The sequence below is a fragment of the Chlorocebus sabaeus genome, chromosome 3 (assembly GCF_047675955.1).
Source record: "Chlorocebus sabaeus isolate Y175 chromosome 3, mChlSab1.0.hap1, whole genome shotgun sequence".
Lineage (NCBI taxonomy): Eukaryota > Metazoa > Chordata > Mammalia > Primates > Cercopithecidae > Chlorocebus > Chlorocebus sabaeus.
The window spans coordinates 90,632,083-90,649,770 of NC_132906.1; the positions used below are offsets into that span (position 1 = coordinate 90,632,083).

Genomic DNA, 17,688 nt, shown 5'->3' on the forward strand with positions numbered 1-17,688 from the left:
GACGCAGAATCTGACGCCATACTCCAGACTGGCTGGTGGAGACTGCAGTTTAACAAGATTCCCAGGTGATTCATGGGACATGAGTGTCTGAGAGCTCTGAGAGCTGAAAGCAGAGGCCACTCGTGTTTATGCACAACTAGTGCAAGGAGGAGAAGCTCATCTGGGGTATCACCAGCATGAATTTTTCTTCTCAATTTCCTGTTTCCTTTACCAAGAGGGAGAGAAAAATAACCAGCTTCTGAAGGTGTCATCCATTACTAACTTTTTTTCTTTTTTTTTTCCCTCTTGTTTATTTTTCTGGATAGAGTTTAGAGGGTCCTTTTCTTTAGGAACGTTAATTTAGAAAATAATTTTATATACATATTAAAAAGAACTGGAAAACTTTGTTGTAAACACTGATTAACTGAGCCTTCTGTTAATCAACAATCTCAGTGAACACGTGGTCCCTCACATGCTCAGCGTAATCAGCCTCACATATACCTCTCGGGCAGCTTGTCCAGGCAGCATGGAGACCCAGAGGTGATGCATATTCATAATGATGGGCCTGGAGCAGTTCGAGGCCCAGAAAAGTTCTCTGAATCCTTGAGGAACTGTGACCGTAATTTCGCTATAATTTCAGTCTTGTGTAGAGTTTATTTTCCTCTTATGGAAATGGCAATCGGGGCATTGATGACAGGCATGCTCCACCTTTCTCCACTTTCCGGATGGCCTTTTTACTCTTTCTGTTCCCCTAATTAACATCCTTAATTTATTTCTTATCACCTATGTTTGTTTGTTTCATAGCTTCCTGCTGTGTTCTTTTAAAACTCTGGCCAAATGATTTGGTGATCGTTTTTAATGTTTTTATTTAAGAGTAATAAACTGCTATAAACAAAGTAATAAAGCCAGTGCTGAGATGGCATTCATAGAAGTCTACTGCCTAGATCATAAACATGGTAGGACCCACAGTGCCCTGAAGGGGTGAGACTGGGAACTCAGTTGTTTCCTGTTTTTAAGAAGAGAAATAAAAGGAATATGTTCAGAAAATGTTTATCAGGAGAGTGAAAGTTCCAATGTCATGTTTTTGGAGGAAAGTGTTGACAAAACTAAAAATATTTACACTGAAAAAGAAATAACTCAAGAGAAAGAGGACAGATTCCTTCAAGTATCCTTTACTACGTGGAAAGAGTTTTGAGTACAAAGGTATGTTGTGTGTACTACAAAGAGCAGGTCGATGTTTCCGAGAAGGAACGTCTTTACTCAGTCATCAGAACCTGCCGTGCAACATCCTCACGTCTGCCACGCACTCTGTCACGCCTACGCTGGCCGTGCCTAAGCAAGAGGAAGGGGCAGACACCAGCTGGACCAGATAATTTTAAAGATGCTGCCTAGGGCTCAACATTATTTAAGTCCAAAAATGAAAGCACTCTTTCAGCTGTGGATCTGATGTTCCCATGTCTCCCAGAGTAACTTAATAGCATGTGCTTGTCTCCTGTGCCTGTTAGCATAGACTGAACAGGGTTGATATTAGAACGTGTTAGATGTCAGTGTTCGAAAGCTGCAGTAGCAAATGAACACCAATGTGGTGGCTGGAAACAGCAGAAATTAATTGTCTCACAGTTCTGGAGGGTAGAAGTCTGGAATTCAGGTGTCTGTAGATGCACGAGCTCTTGGCTTCTCTGGGGGAACCTCCCCTGCCCATTCCTAGCTCTGATGGTTGCTGCTGATCCTCAGTGCTCCGTGGCTTGGAGATGCATTCCTCCAGTCCCTGCCTCTTTTGGCTCATGGCCTTTTCCCTGTGTCTCTTCTCTTCTCCAAAGGACACTGGTCGCACCCTACTCCAGTATGGGGTAGGTCATTGAATTAGGACACACCCTACTCCAGTATGACCTTATTGTAACTTGAGTACAGTAGTTTCACCCTAAACTAAGGTTTCGCTTTCTGTGGTTTCAGTTACCCGAGTTCAACTGTGGTTCAAAAATATTAAACAGAACATTCTCAAAGTAAACAGTTCATAAGTTTTCAATTGCATATTATTCTGAGAAATGTGTTGAAATCTCCTGCCCTCCAACTCCATCCAGCCTGGGAAGTGAATCGCCCCTTTGTTCAGTGTATCCACGATGTCTCCGCTACCCACCTGTTAATCACGTAGAAGCTCTCTCAGTTATCAGATGGTGCCAGTTTCCTGGTGTTTGTGTTCAAGTAACTCTTATTTTACTTAATAATGGCGTCAGAGTATAGGAGTGGTGAGGCTGGAAATTTGCATAGGCCAAAGAGAAACTGAAAAGTGCTTCCTTTTCATGAAAAGGTGAATGTTCTCAACTTAATAAGGAAAGAAAACAAATTGTATGCTGAGGTTGCTAAGATCCATGGTAGGAAACAATCTCCTACCCCTGGAATTGTGAACAGCATATTGTTACAACTGTCCTATTGTATTATTAGTTGCTGTGTTAATTTCTTGCTGTGTCTAATTTATAAATTAAATTTTATCATAGATGTGTAAGTATAGAAAAACATCATGCATACAGAGTTTGGTACTATCCTCAGTTTCGGGGGTCCACTGGGATTTTAGAATGTATTAACTGAAGATAAGGGGTGACTACTGGATCTCTGCATTGATGCTATTCCCAAAGAAGGTTATATTCTAAGGTATTGGGGATGAAGACTTCAATATGTAGTTTTGGGGTTTTTTTTTTTTTAGGACAAAATCCATCCTGTAACAAAGAGTAATGGAGATCCATTGTATGAATTTTTGCTTTAAAATGATTTTCAGTTTAAGAATGAAATCATCACCGCTCAAAAAAATGGGCACCCTGAATACTTTAAGAAGCTATCAGTAAATGATACTTTTGTTATACATTAGTGATACTTTTAAATAATTCAATCGGCTGCCAAGACTCTTTATGAAAGAAAAATAAAAAACACATTAACTTAAACTACTTCACATACATTTTAAAGAGAGCTTAGTCATTCAAGTTAGTCCCCTGTAAAAGCATTCTGAATTGTAAATGTTCACTAAAATAGTTAATCAAATTGTAGTAATGCTACTCTCTCTCAAACCAGCTCAAATAAGTGTTGATTACAGATTGAGTTTATACTTTATGGTAGACTGTTTTTCTTTAAATTATCAGCATTTATGAAACAGTTTTTACCATTTTATTGGACAGGGAGTATCATCATACTAATTTGAAGATTGATAGGTGCTGTTTCTTTCATTGTTACTATTAGTTATACTTTTATAATTTAATGTCAAGTCTTTCATCAGAGATGTAACCACAAATCATAATATAAAAAATACCAGCCTCAGTTTTATGAAACACTAACTGTAGATAAGTAAGGACTGTTTCTTGTTTGGGGGAAAATGTAATTTATAAATAACATTCTAGTCTGGCTTCTAGTCCAGTATTTTCCCTGATCTGATTATTTATTTTAAAATATGATTATTTAGGTTCACTGGTGTAAGTGCCACCCTCCTTCAGGATTGAGTGACTTATAAAACATCTTACTATCACTGCACAGACAAGTTTATAAAAAGTTATTGTATAAATAAAAGGAAAACTTTGCCAACAATGACTTAGTTTTAGCCATACAGCACCTTTTATTTGAGGCTTAAGGTAATTTGCTGATATCATTGCCCGAATCCCTACCAATTTGTATTTTTCATCTGAGCATGCAAAGAGGTTTACATTATGTGACATACAAATCAATTTATGATATTAATGACATATTCTTGTATGTTTTCCAAAAAGTTTTGGTCCTGAAAATATGTGTTTACAGATTATGTGTAACGTAGTATGCAATAAAGTATTTTGTAGGGCTATACAGTTTTTGTTCATTGTGAAAAAAAGTGGGGGAAATAGTTTCTTCTCCTTCAAGAAAGAAAAGTTCATGCCCTTGTCCTTCCCATTGACTTCCAGAAACTTCCAACACCCACTCTCATCCTGTTGCACCCGTCTCCTTATGGGTACATGACCACTTAGGATCTGTTCCTGGAAAGGGAATGACAGTTCTTTCTCTTCTGCACAAGATCATTCCTTGTCTTTTAAGGGTACAAAACCATAAATTTTCATTCACTTTTGAGTGTGTGCAGTTTTTTATATAGTACACAAAACTGTCTCACCGAACTTGCACAGATAAAGTAAAATAATATACTGTCTTCATTCTTATCAAATAATCACTTTATTGTTTTGGATCTTCAAAAATATGTGATAGCGACATTTTTAGTGAGCTCTCTCTTATTCTAATTTACTTGCAAGTCACCTGTTTCCTGGGAGCGACAAATCAGGTTGTAAAACCATCTTCATGCAAGGTAGCTGGGCACATGGAAAAGGGCCTTCTAGATCAAATTGCAGGTTGGCCACCGAGTTGTAAACTCAGGTGAATAGGTGAATGTCACTGATTCTCTTTACCCGGCTATAAAATTAGAGGACCGGACTCCATGGTCTCCTGTGTTCCTTTCAGCTGCTTTTTATTTAGTTGGAAATAAACCACTTTTGAAGTTGACTATTTCTAGTATCATGAGGGAGTTATTAATGGTTTAATCAGGCTGCCTCTGCAAAGGAGCCAGTGCTAATAAAGGGGTGCCAAGAACACTGGCCTCAGTGCATCTTCATAAATCTTATTTGGCTGAGGGGGCTTGTGAAAAGAGCATATGACCAGCCATGTCCCAAATCTCACTTAGCAGCTAGATTTTCAAAATGGAGTCATTCTCTTTATCAAGGTAAATCTTAGCTGTTGACCAGATAAGTTCTCAAACAAGAAAATGATCTCCTCTTCTGGAGTATTCATTATTGAAGAGAATTCTGTTCACCAAAAACAGGGTGAAGGACTTTTAGAAGAGCTTACTTGTAAAGGACTGGAAGACATTGAGAGTCCATAAGGCCATGCTTTCAACTGCACCCAGAATATGCAGAGGGCCAAATTCATCACCATCGGCAATGCATTCAGCGAGCTCAAAAGCTTGATTCTAAGCTTGATTCTAAGCTCTGAGTTCCCTCTGTAGTCTTTACAAGCCACAAGGCCTGGGGTTGAGTCCTGGCTCGTTTACTTTGTGCCCGCTGGCCTTGGGCAGCTCATTGGATCTTCCATACCTCATTTACTTCTTCTGTCCAAAGGGGATAACTATCACCCGAAACTCCTAGAGTTTCCATGAATATTCAATATGTTAACATTGCTCTTTAAATCACTCACTGTTTTCTTTTTCTTTCACTTTTGTTTCAAATCTTAGATTATCCCTTTCCCAGAAGTAAGTGGGAGGAACTCAAAAGGGAGGGAGGTCCAGAGTTCCCCTGAGGAATGTCAAGAATACTTGGATTTTGATGTTTGTGCCCTGAAATATCCAAGTGTATTTAAGTTGAAATTGAAATTTACTAATGTTAGAAAATATCTTCCAGTAAATATAGCCAGGCTATGTGTTCTATTTAAGAAATTTAAACGTTAAAGTTACTGCAAATGAAATGGAAAATATATTAAGGCCTTTGCTTTGTGTTTCTTCCAAATCCTGATGTTAAATAAAGTAGAGGCATAATACCAGATGAATAGTCATCTTTGCTACCATCATCAATTAGTCTTAGAATTACATACTTAGCAGGACATTCTTTTAAAAGTTTCGAAGTGCTTTAGTTGATCTTATCTGAAGAGCAGCATCCTTTATTGCAAACAGCCTGGGCTTAGGAGACAAGACAGTTGGGCTTCAATGTGAAAAGGCCTGCAACAGAATTTTAAATGAGGCAATGTTAGAAGGGCACTAGAATAGTATGTGGCACACAGTAGGTGCTTTAAGTGGTAGCGCCTTCCTCTTGGAGTCCAGAGGAATCTTGGAACCTTCGCGTCTTTTCTTCTTCCTATTACAGATAGGAAAAACGAAGCCCAGAGGGATGCGGGGATTGGCAGCGTCAGACTCCAGAGTAGGATCCGTCCATTTGACTCCTGTGGGAAGCACTTTCACTTAGGTTACACCACCAGAGTGATGACCACCCTGACCATGAATAATGAGATGGAAAGAAATGCATAGGTGTGAAAGGGAAAATATTTGGCTATCCTAATTAATTGATAATATGTTTTTGGTGGTTGCTAATTGAAGGCATGACAGTACTTTCTGGGAACAGGCCCTAAGTGGTCATGTACCCATAACTAGATGGCTGTGACAGAGTGAGATTGGGTGTTGGAAGTTTCTGGAAGTCAATGGGAAGAGCAAAGGCAGGAATTTTTCTTTCTTGAAAGAAAGGGAAATTTATTTTCCCCACTTTTTTTCATAATGAACAAAAGCTGTATAGCCCTATGAAATACTTTATTGCATTTCATGTTACATATAATCTGCAAACATATGTTTTTTCAGCACCAAAACTTTTTGAATACATATATGAATATGTGGACACTTGTAGAGAATTACAAGTATGTTTCTAGTCAAAAGTATTTCGTACATAAAAGAGCTTTTAAAACATAGAAGTCTTGAGAAGTCAAGAACTGTTAGTAGAATGTTTCTTTCTATGTATGAACACTTACATGAATGTGTCCTGAAACCTGTTTAACTTAGAAGCCTATCATACTCCTTCCATTTTTACCGTTTAATTTCAGACACAACAAAAAGTCTGCATTTCTCCATTTGAAGGAATATTAGAGTTTCATGGCAATTTGAATTTTGGGCTGTCTTGTGTTTGCTTCCATCTAAAAGCTCACTCAAGATGTATACCTATTTTGAAACCCTGCTGATCAGAATTCTGCTAATCCACAGCAATTTTATTCACTGCTGGAGATGAGCTAACCAGGTTGATTAATAATTACACTGTTTTTGAATTTAGATGAAAGATATTAAAGTGACTCCATGATGTGGAATTTGATTAGTTTTGAATACTGCTTCAAGCAGAGTTTGCATATTGGCTGGGATAGGTGGGGGTTAGCCAACCATTTCTCCAAGAATGGTAGCAAGATGACTGTTTCATTCTCCCTTCTCATCTGGTATTTCATGCCTAAAGGTTAGGAACAAAAGGAAGATAATTTTATTTAAAATGTTTTTAGGTTTTTAAAGAATATCCTCTTGAGTAGTAAATTAATTCAAGATGAATATTATTAATATTAAATAGAAAATGTTTCCAGCGAAGAATTTAAGGAAGAAAAAAAGAAAAAAAGTATTTAAAACTCAACTTGAAATTGCCACCTAATTGATTCTCATGGAGACCTGTGCACACACATTCAAGCACACATGTTCATCCATTGAGGTTTATTGCTAGTTCAGGACTTGATACCACCCCCATTCTAATTTTACCATCACCTTGGGGCTTTACTGTCACCGATGAAAGGGATATTTTGAAAGGCCTTTTCTTTATGCACTTCTGGTGACTTTTCCCAAACTTGTCTCTTTAGACAACTTATCTTACTAAGGGATATTAATTTTGAAATTTAAAAAACTCTGATAATCATTCTGATTAGCTAAATTGACCACTTACTAAATGCATTGGAAGGCACTGTAAATAGTGGTTCTAGTTGTTAGAACAGATTTGCTATATACAATTAAATTGGGAGACACCACATTTTTGCTTTTAGTGGCTGGACTTTAGAATAATGCTTAGCAAATTCATTACATGAGATTTTTTAAAAGTTCAAATGTATGAGATAATTATAACCATTTGCCTTTCTAAGAACTGCCATTCTTTAACACCCCTCACCCAAATAATATCGATATTGGATTCTTACTTCAAAGAGGAAAACTGATAATTCACATTTGCATTTAAAATTGAAATACAGGTCTGGCGTGGTGGCTCACCCCTGTAATCCTGGCACTTTGGGAGGCTGAGGTGGGCAGATCATTTGAGGTCAGGAGTTCAAGACTAGCCTGGCCAATACGGCAAAACTCCATCTCTACTAAAAATACAAAAATTAGCCGGTGTGGTGACACACACCTGTGGTCCCACCTACTCAGGAGGCTGAGACAGGAGAATCACTTGAACCAGAGAGACAGAGGTTACAGTGAGCCGCGATCATGCCATTGCACTCCAGACTGGGCAATAGAGTGAGACTATGAATCAAAAAGTAAATAAATTAAATTAAAATACATAATCTGATTATTCATAATGATAAAATAAACCTATATTAATTTTTAATGCTCCAGAAACAATGAAATTTGCAGCATGCCAAACATACAGTCATAATTTTGACCAATGCTAGCTTCTGAATTGCCGATCTTCATATGTAAAGCAAAACTGAGGCTGTGATTACCATATTGCATCTTTTTGGCCTTGTTAATCAACTACTATCAAATAAATTTCAACACCTTATATTTATGAATTGGGTTATCTTTTATTTTATTTTGTAAAGGTTTGAAAACAGGACTAAATAAACATTAGATAGTAGTCCTATTACTGCACGCGTGTGGTCAGAATAAAAGGAGAAGATGACTACATAGTGTTCACATTGGACCTGTGTTACTTTATAGACACCTCATCTACCTCATCCTCAAATACATTCTGTATATTAAACTCTATCTGTGTGAATTCAAATTGCATTTTCCTTTGCTGCAGTGGGTTTCTTCTGGTGTTTCTGGCAGTGAGGGACCATGGTCTATCTCCCTGGGCCTTCGTAGTATGGCCACATATAATTCTGATTTAGTTGCGGGGAATGCTTGTCAGTGCCTTTAGTGGAGCACTTTTTGAACAGTGTATGTTAATATCCACCCTACCAACATGGCCGGGACTCTCAAACAGTGAGATATTAATGAGGAAAATTCCAAAGCTTATTTCAAAGCCTTTGTTACAGGCAAGAGCAAATCTTGTTCCAGATTATATTTGTGCACCAAGTTCTTCGTTGGATATGGGACGAGGAAGGATGTCCCCTTAAACCGTGTCTTTTCAGCATCATATTGAAAGTCCTAGCTATTGCAAAATGACAATAAAATAAAATGTAAATAGATGGGAAAGGGAAAAGTCAACAGTCCTTGTATCTCTTGTAATTAGTTAATATGTGTTAATTTATGGAAATGAAATGAATACTCTGCCATTTAACAGAATTACTTTTCTTTTCCCAACCAGCCAGAATTTATACATATTTGCTAGAGAAATCCAGACTTGTTTCACAACCTCTTGGCCAGAGCAATTTTCTCATTTTCTACTTGTTGATGGATGGGTTATCTGCTGAAGAAAAATATGGACTTCATCTTAATAATTTATGTGCACACCGGTGAGTGACTAAGTATTTTGTGTCTAAAAGCTATGCCTTCAAATTGTGATTGTAATTTGGTAGTCTTAAATTATCTTCTTACTTTTCAGAGACAAAACGGTGAGTAAAAGATAACTGTTGGATACTGTTAAGTTGAAACCATCCACATAACAAGGTTCCAACTGTTTGTTGAATGTTTGGGTGAAGTTGTATGTGTGTGAACAGAGTTATATTTATATTTTACTAGTTTTCATATCAGAAAAAAGCTTATGCATATATAAACTCCTGTACTCCTTTTGAGTATTTTGGCTATAACATTAGTTCTGCATTCCTAATTCATGGCCCTGTTTTGAGATAATGGGCAATATTATTTGAGTAAGTATGATTATTCATTGGTGAATGAAGGTTTATCATGGATTAAGATGCACAGCACACATAACCTGAGGGGCTGATTTCCTTTACTGGAGGCAGAAAGCACTTGTGTTAAAATTAGGATGCCTTGGTCATACGAGAACGATGGGAGTGACCGGCCGTATCGACAGTGAGTGAAAAATGTTTTCTCAATGTTTGCACTTCTGCTAACTGGCTGGTTTAGTATGTCTCCGCCACAGGGATTGGTCCAGATTTGCATTAGGATGAGAACAAGAAACAATATGGGGAATGAACCCTGTTCAGAAGAGAAGTTGGTGGGAGAAGAGCGCAAGAGAGAATTGGATTCTGATCCAAACTCAATTCAGTGGCAGGGGATGTGGGAACTAGACTCTGAGGGACATGTGGATTGACTTCAGATACCTGCTGATACCTGATTTATGGCTTATTGGGTGTTTATTGTTAGATCTAGAGGAATGGTGTGAGTTTACACAATTTTAGGAGAACTTTTGTGACAAAAATAAAGGATGCTATAGGAGAAAACATACACACAAACACACCCCCCCCCCCACACACACACACAGAAGGGTTGCTTCACTTACCTGCATGTAGTCAAGACAGTGGTTAAGGCCAAGTGATTATTGAGAGAACAAAGGGCGGGGGGCTTCCCCAACAAGCCCCCCTCTTGAGTACACACGTAGGCTGCTTTAAGCCTGCAAAAAAAAAATATATCTCTAGTTCTCTCTGCTCTGCTGTGCTGTATCTCCATCTGAAGCCATTATATTCTGGTTGGGGAGACATTAATAAACAGGTTGGTAATAGTCGAGGTGATATGATGAAAAATAAATCAGGGTTGGGGAACAGAAGAGCGAGTGGGTGTCCTGCTTTTAGACAGGTTAATCAAGAGCCTCCCACCAGGTGGTACCTGTGGTAGAGACACCAGAGAAGGCCATTCACAGATCTGAAGTGGTGTCCAAGGGAGATGGAAGTGGACAAGGGGCCTGAGGAAACATACTCAATGTTTGAGGGACAACGTGAAGGCCAGGAGCTGAGATTAGAGTTGTATGGGAAAGAGGGAGGATAATAGAGACAACATGAAAAGAACAGCCATGGTCAGAAATTTAGATTTCCTTCAGAGTTGTCTGGAAGTGATTGGGGGTTTTGAGTATGCAAGGGAATTGGTTTTCACTTTGAAGGTGACTTGCATCTGTGGAGATGTCCCTGTGGTATTCCCAGCTGGAAGCAGAGAGCTAAATTCCTGGTATGGTAGTGGGAAGATGGTGATGGCACTGATGGTAGTGGTGGTGCAGGCGATGAGGAATGGGGAAACATGGGTGACGCTCTGAAGGTAGGAAGGTCGGGATGGATGGACGCACTGAGCGAGGGATGTAAGGTAAAGAGATCAAGAATGATTCCTGTGACCGTGGCCTGAGCAACACATGGTGTCATTGTGCCGTTGACATCGTGACAAGGCTAGGAGGGAACCAGGGTGCTGGGGAGGAGAAGAGTGGCCCGAGAACCAGTCCTGCTGTTTTGAGACGGGAAGGTGGAGATGCAGTAGTGTCAGGAGGGCGCTGGAGAGAGGAGGGACTTTGCAGCGTGATGGAGCCAGTGTGAGACTGAATACCTGGAACTGCTTGGAGAAATTATAAGACAACCTCTGTCCTGCCACTGCTGTGAGGGCTGAGTGATGGTGCAGGTGCACTCAGGGGAAGAGGCTGAATTGGCCTAATTGACTGTCACATTACTAACTACTGTCATTAAATTTCAGTGAAGACATCCAAGGCTATGGATATGGTTTGTCGCGTTGTATAGGTGGAAAGTGGTTAAGAAGTGTAAAAGGCCTTATCAAAATTGTGTTTTATTTACGAAGAAAGACTATTTTAGGGTTTTCTGTTCCCAAAATGCAACAGAAATTTAGAAGAAAGGGCTAATGTTAAAGTATGGTAACCCAGGCAAAAGTAACAGAAATATAAAACTTCCAAGCTCCCAGGACATTGGAAATATTTTAAATCAAATCCCTTCATATTGTGAAGGAGGAAATCAAAGCCAGAGACATGAAGAAGCTGTACTCAAGTGAATCCCTTTTATGCAACAGCAGTATGGACAAAACCCATCCCCTGAGATTAACTTTGTGTTTTTCTACCTTGAACATCGCTAATGGAACATACTGACCCTGGGGGGTAGCAACTAACTGGATTCTAGCGATTGCAGGTTGAGAGATAGCCTGTGAGGAAGAGAAGAGTTTTGGGTTTCTCTGCTCCCAATCCTTCTAACGAGCAAAAACTCAAAGCCTCAAGCAGATACGTAGCTTAGGGTGCATCTGTGTCTCTGTGTGTGTCTGTGTGTGTGCATGTGAGTGCACGTGGGTATGTGCTTGGCACTGCAGACGGATGGCCACTGACGAAGAAAAAGGAATAATCTAATCTATAATTTAAATAAACAATTGAACTTCTTGATCTGTGGTTTGGATGAGTCATTTGAAGTGTGTGAGTGTGTGGGAGAAAACAAGGATTTCTGTGTTGAGCTTCAATTCTGACATCCATTTCTCTTTGCAGAAAAAGAGTTTGGAGTCGCTTAGGCTATTTAGAAAGTCAAACAGTCAGGGGTGACTTTATGAGGAGTTCCAACAGAAAAGAACTTAGGAAGATCATGAATAATTCAATTCTCTTGAACAAAGCAGTTATTTTATTAAAATGTATCATAAATATCTAATGTGTGCAAAACAACATTTTCTATGAAAATATTCACCACCCACCACCCTCCAGATCCTGTTTTTCAAGTTATAGTATGTGTCGCAGTATTTTTGTGGATTATATTATGCAGGTCTTCTCACATTTATAATGTTGGTGAATCTTCTCACTTTTACAATGTTGGTTAGGTTTGAGGAGTTCATATTTGATTAATGTTTAAATTTGGGTTGGTATCGAATCTTTGTTTAGTAATTATGAGTATTAAGTTCCTTATTTTTGGAAACCGTTTGGCTTGCTCAAAATTAGAAATAGAAACCTGAATTTGCGAGCTTTCTAACCTTTCACAAACTGATAATCCTTCTGAATCCCTTCCTTAAAATTGGTACTCATAGGTAGATGATATTGCTATTCATAAAATGCTTACTACCATATGTTAAAGCAAAGGAAATATGGCCGGAGGAGGACTCCATGCTCCTATATTTGAGTCCTTGGGGATGAACTATAACCTAGCTTAATAGGCAGCCAAGATTGAAAACCCAACTTAGGCGTATGTGCCTGTAGCAATAGCTGAGTCTTGGCCAATCCCAGAGACCACACTTCAACCACTGATACACCGCTGAGTGTTCAGTTGTTCAAATAAAGCGAACACCAACCTGTAACCAATCCAGCTGTTTCTATACCTCCCTGCCGATTTCTTTACGGCACTTCCCTTGTTTTGTCTATAAATTTGTTCTGACCACGAGGTGTCCCTGGAGTCTCTCTGAATCTGCTGTGATTCTGAGGGCTGCCTGATTCTACATATATGCAGTGTATCTACTATTATTAAGTAGATAATTATATCTACTATTGTTAATAGTATATCTACTGTTGTTAATATATGTATTATATACGCTATATTATGTGTAGTATATCTACTATTATTAAGAATGGCATTATTATTGTCATATCTACTTGTCTGATTTTTTTCAAAATAATATTGCTATTCCTATTATGTAGAATACACCAGCTTACATGTGATCACATGAACACAGCATCTCTTTGCTGATTCACTCATTCCACAGTGCAGCTTTTAGTGGAATTTGGATGAAGTACACTAAGTCCTAAAGCAAACACGACAGAAATTACAAGCTGCCTTCTTTCAGATTCATTCTCTCTTCTTTGTTTAGAACAACTCACTAGATAACATGAATCAAAATAAAATATACATGCATATGTAACTGTGAGCTAAAGGCATGTTCAATACTTATCATCTTATGTGATTAGACCTCCAGAGAGAAGAAAACATTGCTGTAATTTATTTATTTATTTATTTATTTATTTTTTTTTGTGAGATGGAGTCTTGCTCTGTCACCCAGGCTGGAGTACAGTGGCGCTATCTCGGCTCACTGCAACCTCCGCCTCCCTGGCTCAAGCGATTCTCCTGTCTCAGCCTACTGAATAGCTCGGATTACAGATACATGCCAGAACCTCTGGCTAATTTTTGTATTTTTAGTAGAGATGGGGTTTCACCATGTTGGCCAGGCTGGTCTCGAACTCCTGACCTCAAGTGATCCACCCGCCTCAGCCTCCCAAAGGGCTGGGATCACAGGCATGAACCACTGTGCCCGGCCTGTAATTCGCTTTTATCATTAAAGCTACAAAAGTGCTCTTTAGCTTTGACTCTGTTTTTAGAACTAAAAATGTTGAAAGTATCACATGAAAATTTATGGAGGTTTATTTCAGCATTAAAATGAATGTAAAACTACTTTCTTGTTTGTAAGATAGGAATGATATCTAGAAACAGCAGATAGGACGTGTGCCTAACTTTAGAATATAAGTGATACAGATATAGACATCACCTCCTAAGGCTTAGCTGCATGAAAACAGTATTTATAACACTTTGCATAAGCATCTTCCTCCACAGATTATTAAAACAACAAGAAAAAAACTCTGTAGGTTTCCATATTTTGAGCTGTGGCAGTAAGACTGCGTGGATCTGGAATTCCACAAGATGGCGAGCTCTCCATAAAGTCAGACGAGAAAAACAAAACAAAACAAAATCCAAACCAAGAAATTAAAATAAAAATAGAAAAATGAAGAAACACAAACACAAATGCTTGTCACCAAAAGTTTCTTTTTCGCTTATGGTTCTTCCTATATTGACTGCTTCCCCCTAACCCCCTCACCTCCAGCTGTTTGTTTTACAAGGACTATTTCAATTTTTCTTACCCTTTGCGTATCATACAAACATTACATTTGGGGAACGAATGTAATTTCTGTTTTGGGGAATTGAGATTTAATGAAAGCCAGAAATAGTCATTCATTGTTTATCTTCAGCACACTTTCAACAGCTTAGATGGGTTTAGTCCCAGAAAAGCTAGGTTCCTAAATCCAAAACGTTATTCCAAATCTCCTTTTGTATTGATGAATGGTGGAAATGATTGTGGTGCTGCAGGATAACATTCGTCAGTAAAGGTCAGATTTTGAATGCTAAGTTGAAAGCAAGCAGTGTTTGATTCAGAGCGTGTGACCTGCTTCTAGCCCGTGTGGCCATGAAAGGAAAAGCTGAGTCACCGCGAGCTTGAACTTGTGATCCTGCTGGGAGCTGTACCTGTCACGGGGAAGTCACGGCAAGCAGCTCCCGTGAAGGTTTGGTTTCTGCTAAGGGCTTATTATGAACAGTGAACCTAATCTGAGAGTGTCACATAATGTTTAAAAAGAGGTAAGGGAAAACTTAAGTACTATGTGGAGGTGAGTCTTCATAATTTTGTGATATAATAAGCTATTTACTTAGTAAGTAGCTTGAAGGTGCTCCCAAGACAAAAGTTCAAGACAGGAGGCGCTTTCATCAGATTCTCGCAGACTCCATTATTAATAACCTAAGTGACAGTCACAGTCACAGTCATGATCAGCGCAGTTCATGGGGTACTTCCCACGTGCCAGGCGCTCTCTGAAGTGTTTGTCTCTGTTCACTCACTGAATCTTCATCCACAGCTAAGCAGAGGGTGCAAGGCTGTGTCTGTATTGTATAGTGAGATGTCACCCAGCAGTCAAGATCTGAATCCAGGCCCTGCTGACTTTAACCCTAAGTTGTCTCCACAACAATGCTGCCCACAAGATGACAATCACTGTCTTTATCTCCTTGTGTCACTGAGATTTTAAAGGAAACGAAAGAGAAAGCACAAAGTCAAAGTCTGCATGTCTGTTTTTATTTTGAATTGCATAAGCAAAACTAACTTATGCCTTTCTAGGGATTGCCATCTCTGATGACTATAAAAACAAACTACGCTAGGTCTTTATTTTAACCTAGAAGATCATAAATGTTTTAGAACTAACAGAACTTTTGTTACCCTGGGTGGACAGTGTAGCCATTATATGAGTGGTTAGACTACCTATGTAAGTTAGCAAGGACGTTTCACTATGAAATGAGAATGAGAGGAATTGGATCAGTGGCTTCCATCCTACCTTCTGTTCTTGATGTTATATAAAATAAATCAGAAGCCAGATGTATCACTTGTTCAAGGATATTTAGCTGGAATATTTGGTGAATGACAGGGGTAGATTTCAAACTAAGGTATGCTTGGTTTCAAGTTTCTGTTCATCAGAACTTTTTGATTGGTGGTGTTAGATTCCCAGCTCTAACACATTTAAAGAAAAAAGAAAAAGAAAAAGGGGGAGTGTTGAAATGATGGCATAGCTGAAGAGAGCAGAAGTTATGTTTACCACAGGGACGCAAGATGCAGGAACTCAAATGTGGCTTCTCTCTCTCTGCCACACTTATGCACATGGCACACGCATGCATGCGTGCACAGACACAAACATCAGTTTTACTTTGTATGTGTTTTCTAACGCAGAAGAGAATGTGACTACGTGCTGCCCAAGGCTCCCCTAACTTAGGAGCAACTTGTCTCTCTGTCAAAAGGCCATCTTGGTGGCTCAGCCTAGGTCTTAGGCCCATCGTGGGCTCCTAAGTTAAGGACAGAAGGAAGAAGTACATTTGGCTCCTGCGTAGGGATGGGAGCTATTTAACAGAAGGAAGGGGAAGGGAGAGCTGAGCATTAATCAACAAAGAGCAACATGAGGCCCTATGTTTTCCCCTGCATGGTGCTCCAGCTACCTGAAAGACTGCCAGCCCAGCAGGTGAAGGTCAGAGTACAATTGTCAGTGAGTCTGGGTACCAGTCATTGAGCACTCTCCACTGGTAACTCTGGCCGAACTTATCACCTTGATTTCCAGCTACTCATACAGGACCATCTATTGCATGAAGGTCTATTGCGTGAAGCCTATAGATGAATATTACAATGCATTTCCACTTGACTTTTATTTGTATAGATTTTTTCAAAAAATATTGTATGAAGTTAAGACAGCAGTATGATTGGCCTAATCCACAATGTCATTAAATAGCTACCATAAGAGAATTTTGGCCAGAGGCCCTATGTTTGTTGTCTGAATATACGTCAAAAATTCAGACTTCTACATTACTTTTAAATGGTTAAATGTATTATATGATGACACATTGTTTTGGCTGCTGTTGTTGGTTTTGTTGTCACCCTTGTGATACTTCTGAAGCTAGTAACAGCTGTCATTGAGCACTTCTCATAGATTTCCTTTTTGTCTGCTCATGATAACTGTGGAAGATTATAATTGATTTTCCCATGTTGCAGATGAAGTGACTGAGAGCTATGGTTGCTTGGTTAACTAACCAGCATGGGGCAGAGTTGATGTTTGAACTTCAATCTGTTCAATTCTCAATTATTTGTATGAACAGTTTTCAAATGATTCCATATAGTAAAGGAATTTGCATCACAGATAAATTTAACTGCCTCTACTTCAGGAAGAGAACTATTTGCTCAAATCAGCATCTTAACCCTTCTCCTTTCTTTTTCATATTTTTGACGATAGCAGCATCATTATGATTTTTATTATGAAAATAGACCATCATTAAGCCAATTATAAATATATTAAATATGCCTTCATTAAGAGGGTGTCTTCACATGATAAACACATAAATAAACATGCACACACAACTGCCCATGCATATAAAATTCAGCAAGAAACTACCTTCACTAAATAAAATTTTGAGTGTCAGACACCATACTCAGTAATTAATTCTCACTTAATTCTTCTAATAACTCTATGAGACTGTTACTAATATTGTCCCTGTTTGATGAATGAGGACACTGAGTCCTAGAGGTTAAGTAGCAGCCTACTCAAGGTCAGGCAAGGCAGGAGGCCGGAGATGGTGCCCAGTGGCCCATCTCCCAGCAGAGAGGAAGGGCCTGTCTCCAGCAGTCCTGGCCACTGGCTGCTAATGCTGTTTGTCCTTGAGGAGGTGACGGCCAGCTGTGTTGGTTAGAAACTTGCACTTGGCTGGGTGCTGTGGCTGATGCCTGTAATCGCAGCACTTTGGGAGGCCAAGGGGGGTAGATCACCAGAGGTCCAGAGTTCGAGACCAACCTGGCCAACATGATGAAACCCCGTCTCTACTAAAAATACAAGATTTGTCGGATGTAGAGGC

General features: G+C 39.1%; 1 protein-coding gene across 4 annotated transcripts in view; it reads left to right on the forward strand.

The window, feature by feature from the left end:
• MYO16 (myosin XVI) overlaps positions 1 to 17,688 on the forward strand; it is a 702,722-nt gene that overhangs the window by 391,339 nt on the left and 293,695 nt on the right. For all 4 annotated transcript variants that reach the window (XM_073014491.1, XM_073014490.1, XM_007960876.3 and 1 more), the window contains exon 16: positions 9,003 to 9,150. In XM_073014491.1, coding sequence (XP_072870592.1) covers positions 9,003 to 9,150 — 148 coding nt within the window. The remainder of the gene's footprint in view (positions 1 to 9,002; positions 9,151 to 17,688) is intronic.